This window comes from Euleptes europaea, chromosome 16 (assembly GCF_029931775.1).
Source record: "Euleptes europaea isolate rEulEur1 chromosome 16, rEulEur1.hap1, whole genome shotgun sequence".
Taxonomy (NCBI): Eukaryota; Metazoa; Chordata; class Lepidosauria; order Squamata; family Sphaerodactylidae; genus Euleptes; species Euleptes europaea.
The window spans coordinates 46,730,511-46,748,983 of NC_079327.1; the positions used below are offsets into that span (position 1 = coordinate 46,730,511).

Here is an 18,473-nt window from a genome sequence, read left to right on the forward strand (position 1 = left end):
CGACCATGCGTTTTCACCCATTGTTGACTTTAGAGAAAGGTGTTTTTTTTACTTGAGATATTTTGAGGCCTGGTGGCTGTTAGGAAAACCTGTTTGTATAAGTTTGAATTTTGTGTGCAGGTTTCGGGTAAACATTAATTTGTGGTTAGGCAGTTTGGTGTCATCTTGTGTTCTCTTCTCTGCACTAGGGTTTGGTGGATTTATTAATTCTAGCACACTCTTGGAAGGTTTCTGTTGTTGTTCAGCCATTTTAGAGACACTAGTTTTAATAAGTGCCTCTTAGGAACTTGTTGGGTTATATATTCCTCACATTTTAAGCTAACAGTTGGGCTGTAGTTTCTTACCAATTAGGCTTCTGTTAGGTAGATCTTAAAAAGAGCGAAGGGTCTTGATTGCCAAATAGTTAAATAGCTTAAAAATTTACTGACCATCTCCTGGCCTTAATTTAAGCCGGCCGGCATTAGATTTACAGTTCCATGGTTAGGGAAGCAGTTCCTTCTAGAAAAAACTCCTCCTGGCTCCTTGGGAATTCATTGACAGATCACTCAATGTTAGACAGGGTTTAATAACCTCAGAGCAGGTACTTCCAATTTTTAAAAAGTTTCCTCATTCCATCTCCAGGACAGTGAGGTAAAACGGAGACAGGTCTAGAACAGGAACTTACCAACAGGTAGTTGTTTAAAAAAACAACAACCAAATTTTAACTCAAGGTTAGGTTAGGGCCTGTTTTTACGAAAACAAACTAAGTTTTCTTGGGGGAGGGTTCATAAAAAGGTTTCAGGGGAGGAGTACAGGAAAGGTAGCTAGGCCCTTAATTCCCCTGTATTTCAGTTAGCCAGAGTTTGGCCCAGGGGAACACTGAGTGACAGTGGTAGAACTCAGCAAGGCCCTGGGGACAAAGCAAAGGAGACCAGAGGGGGAAGGGAAGGGCTGCAGTTTTCCCCCAACCTGTGCAGAGATCAGCCCTAGAGCTGCCTTCCACCACCCCAGCCTCTGGCTGGAGTGGTGTGATGAAGAGTCCACGCAGGACTCTCTTTGTCGAGAAGGCCTCTGGAGCTGCCCCTCCTACACAAGTGACCGCAGGTGCTGGCACTGGTGGGGGTCTGCTGCTCAGGTTTTCCCTCCTCCTTCTGCTGTTGTCAATCCTTCCCAGCAGCAGGAGGAGAGGCCTAACCTGTCTTTTGGGCTGAGCTTCATGGTCGCAAGTCTTTCAGAGTTCACCCCAAGGTCATTGGTGCAGGTACTGTTGACCCTTCAGAAGGTTGTCGGGGTTGACCCACCAAAGCAGTCTCTGTTTGGTGGAGGCTGGTAGGATTAGGCGGACGTTCCCCTTTTGCAAGATCTGTTGTTGGTAAGGTTTGAGGAACCACCGCAGGGGGTGGGCATGTACATGGGCCCAGGACACTGAGCCTATGCACACAATCATTTGTCCCTGGAGCTGGGCCAAGGACAACAGTCCGACCATTCTTGTTCTGATGGTGTGCTTGACTATTGTCGAGATTTTGGTGGCCTTGTCCCTTGGGAGGAAGAGTGTGTTACGTCTGGTGTCTATGTTGACTCCCAGATGTTGGAGTCACTGAGATGGTGAGATGTGACTTTTGTCCCTGTTGATGAGGTATCCATGGTCCTTCAGTACCTGGATAACTCTGGCCATATGCTGGACGGAAAGTCCTTCTGTGGGGGCACAGATCAGGATGTCATCCTTAGAAAAGCCACCAGGATGACCAGAACCTTCGAGAACACCCTGGATGTCAAGGACAGGGTGAATGGGAGCGTCTGAACTGGCAATGGTGTCAGAGTACCCTGTAAGCAAAGTGCAGGTAGCGTCGATGGGTGACATGAATAGGTATGTGAAGGTATGCCTGTGTCAGGTCTATCGAAGACATGAAGTTCCCAGGGGGGAGAGCCTCTACTATGGAGCATAAGATCTTCAACCGGAAGTGTTTGGCACATATCAACCTGTTCACATACTTCAGGTCCAGTATGGCGTGCCAGTCCCCGTTCTTTTTGGGAATGGTGAAAAAGACAAAATAGACTCCAGAGGATCTCACTCCCATTGAGACAGGCTCGTTGGCTCCTATCTGACGAAGGTGCTGTATGGCTGACGAGGTTCTTGCATCTTTCTCTGACTTGCCAGCGTGTTGTGGTGGTTAAGAGCAGTGGTTTGGAGCGGTGGAGTCTGATGTGGAGAACCGGGTTTGATTCCCCACTCCTCCACATGAGCTGCGGAGGCTAATCTGGTGAACTAGATTTGTTTCCCCACTCCTACACATGAAGCCAGCTGGGTGACCTTGGGAAACTCAAAATAGTCAGTGAAAGGGGCCACCCTGGTGGAGGATTGTGATCTGGAGAAGAACTCCTTGGGCTCTTTGGGCCTGGGGATTTCCTTAGTCCCTTCTCACACATCAGAGGCCTTTGAGAGGCTTTGGCGAGGAGGCCTTGGTACTCCTCCCCTGCAATCAGCCTGGTTTGCTGCTCTGGCATAGGCTGTTCTTCCTCCTCTTCCAAGGAGAACTCCCCTTCCTCCCTCTCACCTTTGTCTGAGCCCAGGGAGGTACTGGTGCTACTCTATGGCTAGGGCTTGCTGGAGGCCTAGGCTTCCATGCTGCCTTAGTGGGCCATGGCTGTGAGAGATCCCTGGGGTTGCTGCCCTGGGTCCTGCCGGGGCACTCCTCTGGCTCAGGGGAACAATCGCTATGGGAGCTCTGTGATCCCCCATGCAAGGAGTCTGCATTAGTGGCCTGCAAGAAGGGGAACTCTTCCCTCAGAAGCCTTCTCATTAAGGCCAGGAAATCTGCAGCCTGCTGCCCACCCCTAACCTCAGGGAGTGAGGGTGACTCACCGCGTAGTTGTGGCTGCGACTCTAGCTGTTTCTGAAAGGCTTCTGGGGCTTGTGGTGCTTGCTGGGGGCCCTCGCTGCCTCCATGGGCCGATCGGGCCTCTCCCAGGGCCGAATCCATGCGACCCAGCTTCTTCATGGCTTTTTTTGGTCACCGCTACCTTCTTCTTTGTGGGCTTGCTAGCTCTGGGCTCCATTGCTTCCATGGGAGCTTGGATTGGTGGGGGATGGGCACTCTGCTGCCTGCTAAGCCACTGTGAGATGGCCAGCCACATGGTCCTCCTGGCTGAAGAACCCATTGCCCCGGCCTCCGCTGCATCCACCATTACTCTCCCCGCTGTGAAATCGCTGGATGGTGGGGAGAGGGCTATGCTGCAGTCGCCAATCTCTGAGGGCTGGCTGGTCTGCCTTGAGGAATAGGAGGTTGCAGGTTCCCTCCCTCATTGTGTGGAGGTTGCTGCTGCAGAGCAACCTCTGAAGCTGCCTTCCCTTAGCAAGGCAGGAAGAAAACTGGAGACAAGAGGGTGATTCCAGGCAGGTGGGACCATGTGTGTTACCATGTGCCACCACTGTCCTACATTCTAAAAACCCAGAGGTTTGTTAACAGTTCACCTTCATGCAGGAAACAGGAAGTGGAAAATCAGTGCCTGCCTATCTTAGCACCGGAAAGGAATCACCCGTTTCTCTCGAGATGCCCTCCACCTCAGAGTGAGAACATACCCATATGTACATGAATTCTTTAGGACTGCGTCTTATGTTAAAAATTTCACAGAAGAAAATCCATATTTGCACCGATATCCTTGCATTAAAAATGCATGCATCTTCATGAGCAGCTTTACATCAGCCCAGATAAAACTATAACATAAGAAGCAGTTTCTTAGGCTATCCAACGCATAGGAGAAAGCAAAGTCCACTGAAAATGAATAAGACTCCCTGCCACATAATGAGCTTAGGATTGGGGTTCTGCAGGGAATGTCACAATACATACAAAGACCCATATATACTCAGTAGGAAATGCTCGAAGGGTCCACATAGGTAATGTCTCTGTGTACCGTCTATGAAATTCTTGTTGAAATAAAAGCAGCATTAGCTAGCATATCCCACTGCTCACTGTTTTCTTACTCCAACTAAAAATACATTGGCTTGGATCCTATGAACAAATTCCATGTGCACTAGACAATCTCTGCTGCACAGTTTGCTTTCTTTTCTGCTAAACCTTCCATTTGACCAAGATCAGTGGTTTTCCATGGGTCCTTGAGGAAACAGATGTTATAGCAGAAAAGGAACCATGCTCTACAGCAAAGAATATCTAGTGTGTATGGAACCTGTTCTTAGGATCCAAGTCATTGCGTACAGGAACATGTTCAAGACTTAAATTAATCAACTGTCTTATGCACTAAGACATGTTGCAGTACCAGAGAAAACTATGGTGGTTTTCATTTTGAAAAACAAATTTGTTTATAATCAAGCAAGTATCTTAATTATCTGCAAGTATCTTCATTTAGGAGTCTGAATATTTTGGTATTTCCAGTTTAAGCAGAGTAATGTTTCCTTCTTACATCGGGATGGCAGTGAGGAAGCTGTTCCTTCTACACCACTGAGCTGAGAGACGCAGCCCTGGGCCATGTACACTGTGGCTCCTTTCAATGTTCCCCCAATCCCCAAACAGAATCAATCTTAGCATAGAAGGAGAAGTGTGGACATCACTCATATGACACATGTTAGCCCCAGAAATTCAGACAGAATGCATGTGGAGTTGTAGCGGCTCTCTCATACCACCAAAATAGCATAAGAAGGAATATAAGCTACATAATACTGACTGCAAACACAAAACAATGAAATGTAGAAAAATATATCACCTTGCAACAGTAATGCTTTCAGAGTCACAATACAAAACCATTAATACAGCAATACTTATAAAATTTTGAAGCGAGAATGAAAGAATAATACATACTTTGCCTATCACACCACCACTGTGGTATTCTGGAGGTAGTTGGACTCGAAGAAAAGCTTTGTGGTTGGCAATTGCAGCCTACTCCAATTGTAATGTGACAATATGGAAAAATGAAGATCAGAGAAGTGGCATTTTTAAAAGAAAAGACACAGAGAACACAGAATAGAAAAATTATTAAAGAGGGAAACAGTGAAATGTGAGTACATGCTTGCAGGAATATACATTCATGAACAGAAAGGATTATGGAATTTGTAATGAAACATTCATTAGGAAGCCACTGGTCTAGGTTCTTGCTACAATGTTAGTATATTTGCACAGAGACCTTGTATGAGTTTACTTATCAAGCATGACAGGCATAATAAACATGCATAACGCATACCTAGGTAGAGGAACCATATAATACTTTTATAAGAATCAAGGTAAATTAAACTTTACATAGGAGAGTAGCCTATAGACGACAGAAAAATATTTGCCTCTCACTCACAGCCCCTTCTGGTATAAAAATACATATGTCAGCTAAAATTAACAGTTCTTAACCAACTGTCAATCAAAGAACAAAAAACAAACCATGGTGTCTTGTGCACATATCAGAGGACTGGAGCCAAAGAAAAATGGAATTCATTGCAGGCACTCAAGTGGCCTTTGGATTTGCTTTTCGAAACAGAAGATCTCGCCAATGTTGCAAAACACTTTTGAAATTAAGAGGCATTTTAGAAACAGGCTACAATACAGCACGGGCAAGTCACTTCCACACAACATGCCCTTAGGTGCACCTGAAGGAGCTTTGGCCAGTGCATATCATTTTCTTAATGACATAAATTACTTCCCATAAATTGAAAAAAAAAAACTTTTTAAAATATGTTTATTCCCCTTCCTGTGGCAGCCCCCCCTCCAAATACTGCTTTTGAGGGATTGGCAACTCCCAAGAATACCTTGGCAGGAAACCAGGAATGATCCTAGCCACTGAGAGCCACATTAGGAAGAATTTTCTAACAGTTAGAGCGGTTCCTCAGTGGAATAGGCTTCCTCGGGAGGTGGTGAGCTCTTCTTCCCTGGAGGTTTTTAAGCAGAGGCTAGATGGCCATCTGTCAGCAATGCTGATTCTGTGACCTTAGGCAGATGATGAGAGGGAGGGCATCTTGGCCATCTTCTGGTCACTAGGGGTGTGGAGGGGGGAGGTAGTTGTGAATTTCCTGCATTGTGCAGGGGGTTGGACTTGATGGCCCTGGTGGTCCCTTCCAACTCTATGATTCTATGACCTCCTGAATGTGGAGATCTAGGGGGTCAGCATCTGTTCTGTACTCTGCCCCTGCCTCCATGGTCCCAACCGGGCCCCTGAGGCTAGCAAAAGGCTGGAGATGCTGAGAGGAAAGGGGGTTGACTCCACCTTGTTCTTCCTCTTCTCTTGATAAGTCTCTCATCCGAAACTTGGAGCCTCCTCCCTTGCCTGATGATTGGCCCCTCAGGCAGGCCATCCATCCAACAGCCTGCCCTGCTGTCTCACACCTGTCACTCTTTTGCTTGTTGGCCTGTCGTCTGGCCTGGCAACAACTGTTGGCAACAGCCCCTTCAAGGGGCCGCTTAGTGATGTAATGGTGCAGCACTTCACCTAGTCGGGCAGCGGGCGCCTGCAGGGAGCAGGAGAAGCCAGTGGAGTGCTTGGTCATCAACCCAAAAGTGTGTTTGCTTGTGGCAGCACAGGTGAGCCTGGGGGTGGGGAGAAGGTAAGATCTCGGACACTTAATAAAAAGAAACACGCCCTAGCTTTGGTACGCATTTATGTAAAGAGCTCCATGTTTCAAGAAGAAAGAGGCATCATTCCTGTTCATCAGAAAATGGCTACATGTGCTTTAAACTATTTATCTGATATGAATTTATACACAACATATGAAACGGCTTAAAATATTCAATTACCAGAATAAATTGTCAGTATTGTATAATATGTGGCACATATTTTTGTTATTTGTTTAATTTGGTTATAAAAGGTGACAGACTCCTAAGTGTGGCTTTTGAAATTTCTAAGGACTTTTTTTTCTCATGGTAGTACACATCTAAGCAAAAGTTGGTTTGCAAGAATCTTCTTGTCCTGATATCCTCTTGATACTGCCATTACCCTTTGGGATGTAGCTGGAAACCATTAGGCATATTAAAATCCTGTTTTATTGCTATGATACACAAGCTACATTTCCTGTTGCAATTTCTGTGCTACAGAAACCAACTTAAGAGTACAAATAGACAGCTATCCAGAACTAGTTAGCATCAGATACATTTTTATATTATCTGAAACCTCACTGTCTGAATCAACTCTGTTGTCTCATGTTTAATAAAGTCCTATAAAGATCATTACCATGTATTTGAACTCCAGAATCATTAAATGCTTTGGGTACTCCACAGGCCATTAATTCAACTGTGCTGCCAGTCAGAGGGACGCGCAGAACATTCTGTTAATCAAACTTCAGACAAGATAATTTGCTGTCTATGCACAATTATGGTGATATAGGCAAAGGGGATAGTGAATCCAGATGGATCATCATAATTTAATGTTGCCTAATGTACTGCAAAATTGAAATAAAACAGTCATATGGTCAAAGATCCATCTCCTCCATACATTACTGCAATCATCTTTATTGTGTGTTTCTCGCTGTTTCAGACAAACCTGGACAGAGTCTAATACACATTCCGTTAAAGAATATATTAGGCATATATTCCACATATTATGTTGACTTCTCAAAATCAAACAGTGTAATCTGACCTCTGTACCCAAACCATGGTCTCACCATGGTAACACTCTGAGAAAGGAAAGGCCGTTCCATAAGGCTGAATATTTGTAATTTATTTTATAGATAAGTGCTTTGAATGGCTGGGTCGAGCTTTGCTCACACCATCTCTGATTGAAATTGGTGACCAGAGTTCAACTCTCCAAGGAGCTTCTGCCACATAAAGGGGCACAGCACTGCGACCTTTAATTACATGCAAGGCCACTTCTGCTTTGGGAACTGAACTCCAGGATGTGAGCAGCAACTCCTAATTCATGATTTAGAACTCTCTGTTGGGCAGCAAATTAGCAAAACAGAATTTTAATCGTTTGCTTTGAAGGAGTCAGCAAAAGGAAACTCTCCTTTCAGTCTTATCTCTGAACATTTCATTGCTAAAATAACAGAAAATACAACCCACAGAATATTTATTAATCTTAGTTCTTTCCCCATGTGTAAAGGCTTAAATCGGCGTCTGAGCCTTATCATCCAAAATACTTCCTACTGAAGGATTTTCAGTAGGTCAGTGAGGCTCAAAGGCCATATCTCAAAAAGATGCATTCAACTTCTGACAAGCTTGTTTTTCTCAAATTAATGTTCTGTTTTCTCCTTCTTTTATGAAATTCAGATTTGAATGTTCTTTATAGGAGTGTAAGGATGTTGTCCACACAAAAATACTTTTTAACTTTCCCTTTTTAGCGGTCAGCTTTTTTCTTTTTGATTTCTAGTTCTTAAATATATACAGTAAGCTCACATGCCCCTTTCAGAATATCCAAGAGCTCAAAATCATGCTGAGATGGACTGAAAGACCTATCTTAGAAGCTGTAAAATATCTCTCATTTGTTTTGATCGAAGAGCCAGTTCTCAGATTACCTTTCAACACATGGTTCAATTTCAGCACATGTGCACAACAGGTATTGCATACGTCGCCAGCTCTACATACTGGAGCAGTTGTGTGTTTGAGAGAGCAATCCTAAGCAGGACTACTCATAGGTTTGCCAACTCTGAGTTGAGAAATTCCTGGAGATGTGGTGCCGGTGGGGGGCAGAGTCTGGTTAGGGGAGGGAGCTCAGCAGGGAAGTGATGCCATAGATTCGACCCTCCAAAGCAGATATCCATAGTCTGGAGATCACTTGTAATTCTGGGACAACTCCAGGTTCCATCTGGAGGTTGGTAAACCTACCTACTCAGAATCCTACCCAGGTCTATCTTTATGCCCAGGAAAGTTTTTTTAGGATCACACCGTGAGTGTACTGAACTTGGTGTGTACCAGCTTTAAACATGCTGCCACAAGGAGATTTTTTGAGCAATGGCATATAGGAACCTAATCCACAGATAGCTCTGCATGAACAACAGACAGGTGTACAACTGCCCCAGAACCTGGCATAGACAGTATTTACCAGGCCAGGGGTGGTTATGCAACTCTAGCCAAAATTAGTTGCTTTTTCCTGCTGGCATATAAAATGGGCAATTTGTTTGATGAATATGATTTATCTCAACGGGTGCAACTTGGAAGAAACACCGCCTTGACATATGATGTGCTGAATTCCTATTTTAAAGCAGAATACAGTAATTGCAATGATGCAACCAGCTCTGAACCTGGCAGGAATGTTTTGGCTATGTTCTACACAAACTCTGGGTTAGATCCAGCATAAAATTTTACTTGCACTAGAGATTTTGCGCAAGTGGAAACAGAAGATAAAATCCGTGGTAGCTGCTTGCTGTAAGTCAAACTTACTATATCCTCACTGGCATTTCTGTTTTCACAAGATCTCGTGCAACCAATTTCTGGTCATTATTATACATAGGTAGGAAAGGTTTTGCACAAGTGAAACTTCCGATTGCACATTGCAGGATCCAAGCCTCTGTGTCCTCAAATTTCCTGCTTTCCCAGGCTGAGAAAGAGCTGAAAGGAGTACCTTAGAAAATTCACAGATGTGATTCTAAACAAAATGATGCTGTCAAAACACAAGCTCTGTCTTTTACCTGTTTCTTCAACCAAACCACTTAATAGGATTTTGGTTAGTTGGGGAATGAATGAATGGGGAAAGGGGCAATAGAAGAGAGCATAGGGGCAGCAAAGGCAGAGGATAAGGAAATCAACAATCACTAGGGTGGGGTTCTGGAAAATAGGGACCTGGAAAGGGTGGTAGAGTTCTAGAGAGAGTGATATACTGATCTATCTGGCCCAAAACAATGCCTCCTTTGTAAATCTTTCCCCAACAAGTTCAGGGTTTGTTCAAATGAAAAATCCATCCGATCCTGCTCTGGGTATTAGGCACACACACACACAAAATGACCACAGCAAAAGGGGGAGGTGCTTCTCCATTATATCCCACACATGATTCAAATTAGGAGAGGCTGTTTTCTCTAAAACAGACAAATATGAATTTGAAATGCTGAAGGAAAATACATTGGTTAATAAAATACAGGTCACAAACGTAAGTGTCTATGGGTACATGCATACTAAAAAGCTTAGACATGGAAGACATGAGTTAAAAACACACACAAAAATATTAAAAATAACAATTAAAAAAGAAAAACTAAAAAAAAATCCCTGCGACTAAAATTCACAATTTGTGACAATATATATCATCAGTTTCAGGCCAATTGGTCACTATAGGAAGCAGGATGTTGGACTAGATAAAACTTTTGCTCTGATAACAGCAGGGCTGCTCTTATGCAATAACTGAATACATTACTGTAGCCATACGTATTAGCAAACTCTGCATACCTGTTGTGCACATTTGAAGTTAGCAGTGCCAAGGAAGAGTTTTCCTTGCACAGAATTCGTTAAAAATTAACACTTCAAAAACAAACATAGGCTATTAAATACTTACTGTGTTTTTTTGAGACACCATATCCTGGAAAAGAAAAGTGGGGAAATTTGTATAAGGAATGTAACATTAATGTTATTTTAAATATATGGCATATACCCAGCTGACTAACTCTGTCGAATACTCAATACACCTAACAATATGCATAGTTTGTTGATACAACACATTAGTTTCAACTTAAAGGTACAACACGTTTGTCACTGTTTATGTCATGACTCCCACTGAACCAGGTTCAGACTCAACAGAGGAAGACCCAGAAGAGCTCCAGGAAGAGATAGGTTTTCAGTCTGAGCTGGATCTGGAGGCTCCAGGGACCCCCAGCACCACAGGGTTTCCCTAAGATCCAGACCCCATTGCCCCTTGAGAACATGCTCCACTGCAACTTGGCAGGAACAGCAAAAACAGTGGGCCTGTACAGAAGTAGTCTGGCAGAGACACATTGCCAGGCTTGCAGCTGGTGCTCCAGCTCTTGGCCCAGACCTTGGTTCCAGTGGATGTAGTCCTTTGGTGGATTCTGGCCCTAGTTGACAATCAAGTCCCGGGAGAGCTGCTGGGATCTTGCTGCATCAACCAGTTCACAAGGCTCCAGCTCTTGTACTCAAGACCCAGACCAGACCCAGGCTACCCGGGAAGACCCTTCTTGCTGCTGTACCTGGAGTCATGACAGTTTATAAACTTTCACATGTACATCTGTATTGTAACACATGAGAATATTCTCTTTCAACTCAACAGTGTTACACAGGCAAATGAAGTGGTTCATAGCAACACATGATGACAACCAATTTGGGAATAAATGAAATCCTACCTTCAGTGACTGAGCAGTATCAGCATCAGTGTCATTGTAGAGTATAACATTATTGGCCATATCAAAGCTTTCACGCACTCCAAGATGGTAGAATAAGGAGGGTTGTCTGGAAACATCACTCATATCCACTACTGCAACATCTGCAATATATATGTTTATCTGTATTTTAACACCGTTTGATTGCTCATTGCCTTGAGGACTTTAAGTTGGGTGGAAAGACAGCATACAAGTGTTTTAAATAAATAAAATACATATATACAAAAATCTGATAAAGCTACCATAAAAAACAGATCATAGAATAATAAGTTGGAAGGGACCACCAGAGTCATTAGTTCAATTCCCCTAAACAATGCAGGAAATTCACAACTACCTCCCCCACACATCCCCAGTGACCCCAATCCATGCCCAGAAGATAACAAAAAAAATGCTCATGTCCAAAAGCAAAATATCCATTTTATAAGAACAAAGACTGCATTTATTTTATAAATCAGAAAAAACATTACATACTTTAATTTGAAGGTTTTTAAGTCTTCTAATATTTCTCATACATGTATTTATTATTCTAGGATACATTCCCCAGATTAGGTTCAAGGTTCTGGTTTTAACCTTTAAAGCCCTAAATGGTCTGGGACTTTTATACCTGTGGGACCGCCTCTCCTACTACGTCCCCCAAGGATGTTGCGCTCTAGTTCTCAAAACCTACTGGAGGTCCCTGGCCCAAGAAAAGCCCGTTTGTCAATTCAATTCAATTCAATAACCTTTAATAGGCATACAGAAGACAGCTCATACAGATTCTCACGATAGAAAACAGATCACACAAATCCCTCATGAACAAACCAGGGCCCTACAGAGTATACAATACAATTAAGTATAAAATATATAAAATGCACCATATTTTGGAATTAAACAAAAGGTTAAAATAAAGGATTAAAATAATCTAACCATCCAACCAGATTGTGATATAATAAGAAATGATAATCATGATCATTGACCAATCTCTAGAAACCACATCACAGCAGCAACTTGAAATATTAGGCAGGATTCAAAGATCCCCATCTCAGTAACATTACCGGGCCCCATATCTCGGGGGCCCTGACCCAATATTCACAAAACATGGGGGTTCTTGAAGGAAGGGTCCCCTCAAGCTACACTGAAATTTTGGTACCTCTACCTCCAAACATGACCCCAGACCTCAGAGCAGCTGAAAGGCGCAAATGTGTTTTTAATGCCTTTATTCCAATTGGAGATTTTGGGGTGACCCCTTTCAGGCCCCATATCTCGGGACCCCCTGACCCAATCTTTACAAAACTTGGGGGTTCTTGCAAGAAGGGTCCCCTCAAGCTAAATTGTGGGACCTCTACCTCCAAACAGGCCCCCCCAGAGCTGCGGAAAGGCGCAAATGTGTTTTTAATGCCTTTATGGTTATGCTGCTGATTCGGAGCCCCCGAATTTGCCAAATGTATTCGGCGATCAGCCCGAACTCGCCAAATTTGGCTCGTTGTTTTCCCACATTTTTGAATTCGGTTCCATCCGAACTAGAAACCGCCGAATCGGGGAAAATTCAGCTGTTTTTCAGTTCGGGACGAACCGAATCGACAGCCCTAGTCGGCATATAAAAACCAACTCTTCTTCTTCTGCTACAATTATGTAAGAGGAGGAGACACAGCTTGACATGAAGGCAGAAATGTGGAATAGAAATTAGCTTGTCTCCCACTCACAACCCAAAAGACATACATAATGCTGTGGGGAAACGTGTTCTCTGCCCCACAGATGTTTTCAGCTGCTGTCAGAAGATAGCCAGTACTCTGTACGTACTGTGAAAATATGTAGTGTCCAATAAGTACAGCTTAAAACAAAGCTCACGAAAACTCAAAATCACATTTGAGAGGCAATATAGTTTACTGCATAGAATTCCAGAGTGATAGTTATGTAAGTCTATTGCCAACAAACAAATAGGAATCTAGTTGCAATTTAGGGCTAACAAATTTTATTCTCACATGATTTTTCATGGATTATGCTAGAGTAAAACATAGTTACTCACAAGTCTCACAAGGCATACAGTGCAGTCCTATGCAGAGTTACTCCAGTCTAAGCTTGTTGAAATGAATGGGCTTAGGCTGGAGTGATTCTCTTTAGGATTGCAATGTTTATAGTTCCATCTCAAGGTATTCCATCTTCATTATGTTACTGTAAGAATAAATTCACAGGGCAGGGAGAGATTGGTCCCATTAAAACAACATGGAGCAAGAATCTGATACTTTGTGAGTTCTAGTTTATAAGAATTTCTGAAAAAAGAATGCTTCTGGCCCAGAAAAAAATTATTCCATTACAATTGGAGACACTTTCTGTACAAATTCCTTTCCTTGAACTATCAAAAATATTTTATTTGAATCGCATTCATGAAGAGAACCGGTTCCTATAAACTGGAAATGGAAATGTTATTTACATTTTCTCAACTTTTAGACAGTACACCAGATTTGATTGTTGCCGCATTATTAAAAATGTACATGCAGATAGAGCCTATGAATGTTTTCTTGAAAATGAGTCCCATTGATTTCAGCTAGACTTTCTTCCAAGCCAGTGTACACAGAATTGTAGTATATTTATCATAGTCATATGGTAATCAATAAAAAGTCTATGGTTTTTGCCACATCAACTCTGTTCCATTTATATATGTGGAAAGAACTGGTACTTTACAACACCCAGATGAGATCTGTTTTTACCATGTGAAGATACACTCACAGACAATCATAATAATCACTTGACATCAAAAAGTACCATATGATTCTGTCTTATCTCTGTCTTATATTCAAAACTATCAACTTTTCCAAACCAAATTATGAGCCAATCAATCCAAGCATGTACATTTATCTATTTACTTCTTTAGTTTTTGTGGACAGGGCTGCTCCCTCTATTCATTTATTTTTACAATTTTAGAATTTTGAAATATTAAATTTTTCTGCAAAGCGGAGGGATCTCCTGTTAGCTATGGCTGTGGCCATTATGTGGATTTTCCTAACTGCATGAGGGCCGGCCCTTATGTGTTAGCTATAGGGATTTCAGTTTTCAGTCACAAACATGCTTGAACTCATACTGAACTCACCTTAGCCCCTTTCAGATGATAACAATTATGCACACCAGGAGGCTACCAACTGCGCATAGATCATCATGTTGTCTGAAAAGACCAATGCACAGATTTTCAGCTTTAGAAACAGAACCCTAAAAAAATCAGTGTTTCATGTAGTATGTACCAAAGCTGTATGTTCATGCAAAATCCATACATTGCCCCTTTCAGACAACACGACACCCTAACATACTGTATAAGGAGGCTAGCAGGTAGCACAGCGTGCAGTTAACAGGCTCCCACTACATGCACTTGTAATGTCTGAAAAGGGTCCTTATTCCTCTTCTCAGTACCTTTGCACAGTGTTTTTTGCCTCTTGCTCCCATTCAGCATTATTCCTTCTGACATCAAGTCTCATTTTTAAAGTATCTTCCACCTCTAAACTCACTCCTCCATAAAGTTTTTCTGAAGCAGATTAATTTCATTTTCAGGGCAATTTCTGCCACAATATGTTCTTCTCCTATTTAGGTACTTTCCTGTCTTATCAGTTCCAATTCACTTTTCTCTCTTGCCCTGTCTTCTTTACTTAAACATAGATAAGCTCTGTCGGCAGACACTGGCCCCATGAATGTAAAACTCAACACATATCTGTACGATGATTAATCTTCAAAGCTAACTATTTTTGCACATACGTACACAAAGATACTATACCCACCTTGGTATTGATTTAGCACAATAAATGTCTGTTAAACCAAAACAGAACCATGGTGTTCTTTTGGCCTCGGTTATCTACAATTTTGTGAAGACAGCATGCAGTAAGAAGTAACAGCCAGAGTCAAACACCGCTATTCCTAAATATATACTAGCGCTGGTGTTGAGTTACAATTGTACCCAAAACTACATCTATCACCATTCTTGTAGAACACTCATCAGTGACTTAAAATAGCTGCCTTGCTTATTTACAATGTTCATGTGTCATCTTCTTTGCTAAGAAATTGTGTTCTGATTATTATAAGATTTGGATGTATTTTAAATATACCCAAAGAAACATCAGTGTTATTGTCATGAAATGAATAATGTTTAATACAAACTTTGGTACTTTTTGCTATTAATTCCTAGAGAGAATACAAACCCACACCATTCCATCCAGTGGGATTATTGCCATTAACTTTAATGGGATGGAGATAGTACCCACTGAAAGATGGGATTTGTTACCTTGCCCTCCACAACCCCTCTATTGTTCTTCCAAATGACTCTTTCCTCCTCTCCTTTACATATCTCCAGGAACCTGCACAATGCTGCCTTATTTCCATCAAATCCATTCACAGATCCCAACTTCTCTGTGAAACCTTTGACACTACCTTCCTTCCCTAACTGACCCTAAGAATGTGCAACTAGAATGCATGTTCTTCCCCCATTAATCTCCACCTTCCTCCTCTAATTTTGTTTTACTCCTTGTGGAAAGACCATAGTAGGCTTGTACTCTATCTATACAGTGTTATGCATATTGATAATGCTATGCTTGTTGTGATGGTTTTCTTTCTTTTTAATTTGATAATCTGATTTTATGTTGTGCATTTGGAACAGGAAAGTCATATGTAACAACAACAACAATAATAATAATGCATGTAAGTCTTTTTAGCTGTTTTGTGAAAGTGGTTCCATTGCAACTAGCTGCTCTGCTTATCTACACACCTCAGGTAAACTTAAACAGACAAAACAAAATCTAGAATTGTGCTGATTTCTCTCCCACCCTTTCTCTTTCAGTTTCTGCATGACACTGGTCCACAATACAGATTTGTCTTTTGCTTGCAAAATATTAATATTGGTCAACTGGGCAGATATCTGCTTTGGTACTTGACACAAAATGCCAACAACCATGGAGACCTAAGCAGTATTATACCATTCTAAATCCATGGAGTCAATGGGCTTAGAACATAGGTTCTCAACAAGAGGGAAATTCCCCCCCGGGGGGAATTTTAGGGTTCCTTGGGGGGAATTGGGACCTCTATTCAGCAAATTGTGATGTCCTGTAGATTATGTACAATCTGTACACTTGTAGTTTGTTTTTAATTTAATCTGCTACATTCAATGAAGTTTATGACTGTGTTGGGATGGAGGGAATTATATTCTGAACAATGGTGGAAGGGAGGAATGGAGCAAAAAAGGTTGAAAACCACTGGCTTAGAAGGATGTAATGCTGCTTAAAGACTGCATCATAACATTCTTAACAATGTAAGAGTTGTAATTTCCTTCTACCATATATCCTATTAGAATCATTTGGCAGTTTTTCCAAACTTGGACCCTGTCACTATTCATACAGGCTATTCATCTAGACCACTGGTTCCCAACTGGGGGTCCGTGGACCCCCAGGGGTCCGTGAGAACGAAATTAAGGTCTGCGAAACAAAGTTATAAACCCATAATAAATTAATATTTTCAATTAAAAGTTCTCTATTATAAAAATATTTATTCAAATATTATTCTAAGTTTAATGTTTAACTAACAGTTATGATTAAAGTTTATTTTCAAATTCTCGGAATTTTTATTTTGAACCTTGGGGTCCCTGCACCAAACAAAAAAGTCCTAGTGGTCCCTGGTCAAAAAAAGGTTGGGAACCAGTGATCTAGACCCATTATTCAAAATAAGTGATGAAAGCTTTTGAATAAAAGGGCATAGTTTTCAGGGTTATTTTATCCGATGTGCTTCTAAAAGGTAAAGGTAGTTCCCTGTGCAAGCACCAGTAGTACAGTCTAAATATGTATTTACTGTGTTTATAGTTCACCTTTTTCACTGGGACTCAGAGCAGATTACACAGACTAAATAGATAACAGTGCACATGAACAGACTATACCATAGATAAGAGTGCACATGAACAGACTATAAGCACAGCGTAGATTGATATAGAGAGCCAGCATGGTATAGTGGTTAAGGTGGCAGATTAGGACCTGGGAAACCCACGTTCAGTTCCCCACTCGTGACATGGAAGCTTGCTGGGTGACCTTGGGCCAGTCATACACTCTCAGCCTTGACCCTGGCAAGTATTTGGATGGGAGGCCTCCAAGGAATGCCAGGGTTGTGATGCAGAGGCAGGCAATGGCAAACCACCTCTGAACATCTCTTGCCTTGAAAACCCTATGGGGTCACCATAAGTCAGTTGTGACTTCATGGCAAAAAAATAAGAAGGTTAATACAGTCACTATGAGGAGACATTGGACAAGCAATGTACTAGGACTAGAGATGGGAAGGCCGGGGGGGGGGGGGAAGGAAAAAAAGGGGGGAGTTTTTTTCCAAAGGCATTTTTTCCCGGGAGAAAACAGGAAAAAACCTGTTTTTTCCCCAATTTTCCCATTTCCCCCCCAGGCTTTCCCATCTCTAACTAGGACTACAATTACCAAAATCTGAATGAGCATAGGATATTGGGCATGATACAGAGTGTGGATATAATGTGGAAAATGGTATTACATCAGTGAAACAATGAAATGACAACAGGGTAATATGTGATGCAGACTCATAACAAATCCTATACATAGTGGTGTAACTCACAGCCCATTTCCCTTCATAAAACACTTTCCTGAAGTAAGCTGTTATAGTATAGCCCTATTAAAGCTCTGAACAACTCTGTTTTACATACTTTGCAGAATGACAGGAGCGTGGACGCTTTCCTGACCACCTTAGGCAGGCTATTCCACAAGGTGGGGCCATAACTGAGAAAGCACATGTTTGGGCAGTTGTTGATCATGCCCGTTTGCAGGGCAAGAAGGCCCTGAACAGATGAGCAGAGCTATTGAAGAACATAGGAAGGCAATGTGGTCCTGGAGATACGAGGGTCCAAGACCAAGCAGGGCCTAGAACTGAAGCCAGTAGCTGATGGGCAGCCAACCAAGTGACTGAGGAACAGTGTCATGTGCATATCCCATTTAGCTCCTGATAATAACCAAGCTGTGCGATTCAGTACCAAATGAAATGTCTAGGTTGACTTCAAGTGCAAGGAGGAGGCCATGGCTGAAATGGCAGAGCATCTTATTAGCATGCAGAAGGTCCCAGGTTCAATCCCCAGTATCTCCAGTCGAGGATCAGGTTGTAGGTGATGGGAAAGATCTCAGCGTGAGATCTGGGAGAGTCACTCCAGTCTGAGAAGACAATACTGATCTTGATGGCCTGATTCAGTATAAGGCAGCTACGTATGTTCATGGGTGACAGGTAGAACCATGTAGAGTGT

General features: G+C 42.2%; 1 protein-coding gene across 1 annotated transcript in view; it reads right to left on the reverse strand.

Moving 5' to 3' along the window:
- Window positions 1–18,473, reverse strand: part of MAP3K15 (mitogen-activated protein kinase kinase kinase 15) — a 101,009-nt gene that overhangs the window by 76,605 nt on the left and 5,931 nt on the right. Inside the window, exons 2-4 of the mRNA XM_056861742.1 lie at window positions 11,189–11,328; window positions 10,387–10,410; window positions 4,794–4,871 (exon numbers count right to left, since the gene is read on the reverse strand). Of these exons, the coding sequence (XP_056717720.1) occupies window positions 4,794–4,871; window positions 10,387–10,410; window positions 11,189–11,311 (225 nt within the window). The 5' untranslated portion in view covers window positions 11,312–11,328. The remainder of the gene's footprint in view (window positions 1–4,793; window positions 4,872–10,386; window positions 10,411–11,188; window positions 11,329–18,473) is intronic.